Source organism: Scyliorhinus torazame, chromosome 1 (genome assembly GCF_047496885.1).
Source record: "Scyliorhinus torazame isolate Kashiwa2021f chromosome 1, sScyTor2.1, whole genome shotgun sequence".
NCBI lineage: Eukaryota > Metazoa > Chordata > Chondrichthyes > Carcharhiniformes > Scyliorhinidae > Scyliorhinus > Scyliorhinus torazame.
In genome coordinates, this window is record NC_092707.1 from 256,612,062 (window position 1) to 256,618,586 (window position 6,525).

The 6,525-nt window shown below is 40.2% G+C and overlaps 1 protein-coding gene across 2 annotated transcripts in view; it reads left to right on the forward strand.

Annotated features, from left to right (window-relative positions):
- Positions 1-2,235, forward strand: part of tab2 (TGF-beta activated kinase 1 (MAP3K7) binding protein 2) — a 61,138-nt gene extending 58,903 nt beyond the window's left edge. For both annotated transcript variants that reach the window (XM_072504882.1, XM_072504874.1), the window contains one exon: positions 379-2,235. In XM_072504882.1, coding sequence (XP_072360983.1) covers positions 379-524 — 146 coding nt within the window. In that variant the 3' untranslated portion in view covers positions 525-2,235. The remainder of the gene's footprint in view (positions 1-378) is intronic.
- The last annotated feature ends 4,290 nt before the right edge of the window (positions 2,236-6,525 follow it).

Below are 6,525 nucleotides of genomic sequence, written 5' to 3' on the forward strand. Positions count from 1 at the left end.
TGCCGCCTATCTTAATTCACCTTTATTGACCACTCTTTTGGTCACTCTTAACCATTGTCATGTGTGGGTTTTTTTAAAATTATTTCTTCACAGAAAGGGCAATAAGACATTTATGTGATAAATTTTAAAGCAAAGTGCATTCAGACAAGTTCAAAGAGAAAGATGTTACCCACCATTGAAAAGAGTAAAACCTTGTGTGAAGCTCAGTCAGGAAGCAGTGCCCAGTAGTTGGGTGAGTGGGGGGGAGGGGTGGACAAGATGAAATAGATTGTGAATTCTCAACTTTTATCTTTTGAATTAATCCATTAAATTCTGCAGGTTTGAGAAACTTGGGGAACCATTCTTTTCAATACCATTAACATTTTTGTTTACCAACAGAACAGAAAACTGCAGTTAAACTACCAAAACCAATAATAGATCCGGAGGAGGATGAAGGGGCTCATTGGAACTGTAGCACCTGTACCTTCCTGAACCATCCAGCCCTGATTCGCTGTGAACAGTGTGAAATGCCCAAGCATTTCTGAGCCATGACGCTCCCAGTGAAAGAATGGATGCCCCAACAGATGCTGGGATAAAGGAATTGTTTACAAAGACTGTAATAACTCAGCAAATACAATGCTGGAAAGAATTTTAGCCTGGACCAGATGGTCTTTTTAACGGAGATTATTATTTCAGCATAGTGGTTTTCGGGAGTGAACGCACAGCTTCAAGAATCCGCAGTCGGGTGCTGGGGCCTGAGCTGATGCCAGGTTTGCCCATACCAGATGCATCATTCACCAAGCCAGACAGAAGGTTTTCACAAAGCCACATCAATATGAACAGCTGTAGGTCTTGTTGTCTCTCTTTTCCCCACTTCCCTCCCAAGATGCATTTTTAAGGAGAAAAGATATATAAATTCTCAGGAGGTGGCAGATGGGAATGAAAAATAAGTTCTACAAAAAAAATAAAAGCAATCAAATGAACTGTGAGCAGGAGAGGGCTGAGTGTCCTTGGAAAGCACCTGTGAATGGGGTGCATCACTGATAAAGCTCACTGCTCTGATCACCTTTCCGCTCTTCAACTTGCATAAGATTCAGTGTCGCGATGAGAGAAAAATAATCACATCACGCACGCAAAGTGCTCCACGGTTCCTCCCATGTGTACAATCTACTCTTCAAGCTTCCTTGTACTATCCCCTGCAATCGGAAGGTTGACTGCTACTTATGTGCTCAGTTAGCTCAGGTCAGTCGGGGTGCTGTACGTGCAAGAGATGGTGAGGTATACATAACGATTGCTGCTCCTAATTCTTATCTGTTGACTGTTGTTGGAAAGAGGGAATGCGTATTCATCTGGTAAGAGCAGGTTTGGGTTTGGCTGTGATGCCTCTTATGACTGGCCAAATGGCATTCGCCATCTAAATTCACATGAAGAATGGGTAATCAGGTGTACTGGCACTGGTGAAACCATGTGTGCTGTTACCATACATTAGAGGAAGAGGAGAGAAACATGGGGAGGAACATTTGTTCTCCTTTCCTCAGTTCCTGAGTTTCCTGTATTACCTGTATGTATCATGCTTTAGACTTTGGTAGCTAACTTCATTGAACTGTTTTTAGTTAAATCATTGTCTCAATTGACTTGATACCTATGAGAAGTGAAGCCTTAAATTAACTTAAAAAAACAAAGCTATGTATAAAGCAGCTTTCAGTGGCCTTTATGTACAGCATTTCTATAAATTATGCTCTTGATTAGACCTGCAAATGAATTTTACAAGACAGCAGTGTGACGGTCATGTGTGAAATATACAACTTTATCCATTTGAGACAGAGATTTTATTTTTAAAAATGATATGCAGTGTTTGATAACCGCTTTTCTGGCAATGTATATACAGTGCCTGAATGCAGCTTTCAAAGTGTCAAAGAAGAATTTGAGAACAACAGCTGAGGTTTTTAACAGTCTAGAAACACTTGGTTGCCATATCTCACATTCGGTACAGTCAAAGCATAATTTGACGTGCATAAGTTTAAATTGCCTGTTAATGTTTTAAGCACAAAATTCCTACTTTCCTGTTGTTTATGTTGCTTAATTGACCATGTTGGATAATTCAAAATCTTTAATGCAAAGCAGGGTTTTGAATTATGATTAGAGTGTATATAAAAAGTTATATTGTCACACAGCGGTCCTGAACTTCATCTGCAGGTCTAAATGAAAATTGACTGGTTTTACGTTTTATTAATAAAACATAATGGGATATCTTAAGTTGATTTTTCCATTTTAATTGGGTACATTGTCTTTCTGACAAAGCTATTTATCAAAAAAATATTTGAAATGTACTTGAATACCTCATAGGCATGTGTCTGTATGCATGGGAGGGATTCCCTGTTTTGAGATGATTTTCTAGTATCTGACGTGTTTGCTGGAGGGAGATTCCCCATGTCTTGGTTCTTCAGCTACTTAAGTTATGAAAATGGTGGAAAGATTGTCAAGTTTCTGCTCTAGTGTTTGAGGCAGACTAGATTGGGGATGATCATCTGTGCCTCCGTATGCTCGTGCCTAAAGTACAGTACACGGTTAAGAGAGAAACTCAACTCAATGCTCCAGCACTATTAGTGTGCATGGCAGCGTGCCCCTTTATCTCTGTTCTAGCATCTCCACTTGAGATCACCCCCCTACATCTCAATGTGCTAGCATCTCGGGTATTAGAGTTTAATCCCGCACAGTATACAGGAATAAGATGCTTCTCTTTAATGAGAAAATAAACTCCAAGGTGGTCAGTCAGATTCATGCACTTTACTTTTTTTTTTGAAAAGCCAGGCCGCTATCCAGATAATTCAATACAATATAGAAGACCCTCAAAAACCTGAGCACTTTGGATATCGGAGCTAAGCAGATTACTTTTTAAAAACACCAACACCAGTGACTAATTAATAATTAGGCCATCAATTTCTTAAGTGCTGTGGAAGCATGTCGCCATTCAGCACACTCTGGTATCTGGGACCATAAAACACTTACAGATTTTGAATGTGATTATTACATTTGTGATGTGCCCAAACTATTTAAAATCTGGATTAATTAAACGTGGAGAAGAAGTTTCCACTTGTGAAGGAATCCAAAATTAGGACTCATAAATATAAGGTAGTCATGAATAAATTCAATAAAAAATTTAGGATAGGGTGGTTATATTGTCGCACGCACTATCCAATTAAGTAGTTGAAGTAAAAAGCATAGATGCATTTAAGGAGAAGCTGTGTAAGTACATAAGGGCGAATGATATGCTAATTGGGATAGATTTCGTAGATTGGGAAGAGGCTTGTGTGGAGCCTTAACAATCACACAGACTGACTGGGCCAAATGACATGTTTCTTGGCTTTACATTTGTTGTCCTCAAGATGACAGTTGTCCCCAAGTCTTGATGTTCTAATTTCTGAAGATAAAGATAATACTCTTAACATTCCAAAGAAACTAATCAATCAAGGACTCATGGGATTGGAAATATGTTGTTAATATGAATTGAGGATTGGTTAGTGAACTGAAAACAGTATGAAGAAACAGGACATTTCAGGTTGCCGGGCCTTAGCTATTTACAATTTATGTTCATGGCTTTAATGAGGAGAGTGAATGTAATCTATTCAGGTTTGATGTCAATACAAAGTTAGGTGGGAAAGTAAGTGATGAAGAAGATGTTAAGAGGTTGGAGGGGATGAGACAAGTTAAATGAATGGGCAAGAATATGATAGATGGGAATATTAGGTGGTACAGTCTGAAGATTCGGGTAGCACAAGTGGATAGCACTGTGGTTTCACAGTGCCAGGGTCCCAGGTTCGATTCCCCGCTGGGTCACTGTCTGTGCGGAGTCTGCACGTTCTCCCCGTGTCTGCGTGGGTTTCCTCTGGGTGCTCTGGTTTCCTCCCACAGTCCAAAGAGTGCAGGTTAGGTGACGTGCAGGTTAGGTGGATTGGCCATGATAAATTGCCCTTAGCGACCAAAAAAGGTTAGGAGGGGTTATTGGGTTACGGGGATAGGGTGAAAGTGAGGGCTTGAGTGGGTCAGTGCAGACTCGATGGGCTGAATGGCCTCCTTCTGCACTGTATGTTCTATATCCATTTTGATACAGAAAAATAAAGCAAAATATCCTTTAAATGGTGAGAGACTGTGAAATGTCTGCATTCAGATGGTCTAGATACCCTTATATATAAATAACAAAGTTAACATGCAGGTATGGCAAACAAGTAGGAAGGCAACTGGTAGGTCAGCTTTTGTTGCAAAAGGATTCTGAGATGAGCAGCATGATGGCGCAGTGGTTAACACTGTTGCCTCATGGGCGCTGAGGACCCGGGTTCGATCCCGGCCCCAGATCACTGTCCATGTGGAGTTTGCACATTCCCCTCATGTCTGCATGGGTCTCACCTCCATAACCCAAAAAGATATGCAGGCTAGGTGAATTGGCTACGCCAAATTGACCCTTATTGGGGAAAAAAAGAATTGGATACTCTAAATTTATTTTTAAAAAGGATTGAGATAAGTCAAGAAGTCTTGTTATTATAAAGGGCATTGGTGAGGTGACATCTGGAGTACTATATGCAGTTTTGGCCTCCTCACCTAAGCAAGGGCATATTGCACTGGAAGGGATACAATGAAAGTGCACGACTAGTTAAAGGGATGAGGTTACTGACTATGAGGAGAGATTGCGTAGTTTGGGCCTTATGTTTCCTGAAGTTTAAAAGAACGAGAGGTGACCTAATAAATTCTTCCAAGAGCTTAACTGGGTAGATGCTGAGAAAATGTTCCCCCTGCCAGGGAATCTGGAACACTGAAGCACTGTCTCAGGTTGACAATTTAGGATTGAGACAAGAAATTTCCTCCCTCAAGGGATTATGAATCTTTTGGAATTCTCTGCCCCAGAGAGCTGTGGATTCTGTTGTGAAGTATATTCCAGACAGATTGATAGAATTTTAGGTACAAAGGAAGTTTAGAAATGTGGAGATTGTGCAGTAAGTTGGAGTTGACGTCGTTGAATAGTGAAGCAGGCTCACAGGCTCAATTCCAGCTCCTATTTCTTAGGTTCTTACGGAGCTCACTAAAGTTAAAATGAGAAAGAAAACTTGTTTAATGAAGTACCGACAAACCCCAGGGTTTTAAAGGACATATGTGTGAAAACGGCAGATTTTTTTAATGATTAATTCATGGGGGTGGGTGTCATGGCTCAGGCAGCATTCATTGTACATCTCTAATTGCCCCGGAGAAGGCGCTGGTGAGCAGCTGCAGTCCATGCTTCTATACCCACAGTGCTGTTAGGGACGGAGTTCCAAGATTTTGAGCAAATGGCAGTGAAGGAGTGACTGAAGTTTAGTTACTATTTAAGATGGTGTGAGACATGGAGGGGAGCTTGCAGGTACTGTTCTCGTGTCTGCTGCACTTGTTCTTCTAGGTTACAGAGATCGCAGGTTTGAAAGGTGCTGTCGAAGCAGCTTTGGTGACTTGCTGCCGTGCATATTTACCTGTCATCTTTCAAAGTATGCACGATTCAAGATTGTCACTTTGGATCGGAAAATTGCAAATTTAATTCCATTGACCAATAACAGTGAGAGAAACCAGGAAATTAAAGAACCGTTTGTCTAACATCTATTGTGGGGAAGTATTCAAATCTATAATTGAGAACAGAGACTGAACATTTGAAAGAACATTGAGCTGATTAGTAGAGTTTTACAGCTCTGAAAGAAGCCCATTGTGCCTGCACTGGCTATCAAGCACCTATCTATTCAAATTCTATTTTCCAGCACCTGGTCTGTAGCCTTGCATGCTGTGGCATTTCAAGTGCTCAACGACAAGCTCCTTAAATGTTGTGACAGTTCCTGTCTGGATTTGCAAGGAGTAGGTCATGCCTAATAAACTTTTGATGTTAATTCATTAAAAAATTTAATTAAAATAGCTGAATGAATTTATGAAGTTGTTCAGAAGGTATTCCATAAGACTTTGCACCTGTAGTTAACATTCCAGCTCATGGAATCAAAGGTATATTATTGAACTGCTTAGAAGAATGTTTCAGTGGTGGAAGACTGAGTAGGGATATTCGAATAGAACGGAAGTTACTAGTGCTGTACCAGAAGGAGCCATACATTTAATGTTGCCGATAACAACAATTGGCATAGTAAATAGCATACACAGGAGCATAATATTGCTTAGAGGCATTGATTGAGTTGGCAAAACTGGAAGATGGAATTCAATATGGGTAAGTGAGATCATGCATTTTATCCAAAACAAAATCTGCATTCTTTCAAACAGTGAAAAACTGGAAATAGTGGAGGTGCAAAGCAATTTAAGGGTCTATATACACAGGTTGATTTAAAAAGTAGTGGTTAGATAAACACACTAATCAAAAATGCAATTGAGCCTTCACCTTTATATCTAAGAGGCTGGAATATATAAAGGGGAATGCATTTGATACAGCTTTACAAAGCTCATGTTAGAAGATCAGATTAATCTCGAGAAGACAGCAAAGTTCTGGGCAGCGCACCTTGAAAATATATTAGCCTTAGAAGGAATATCACA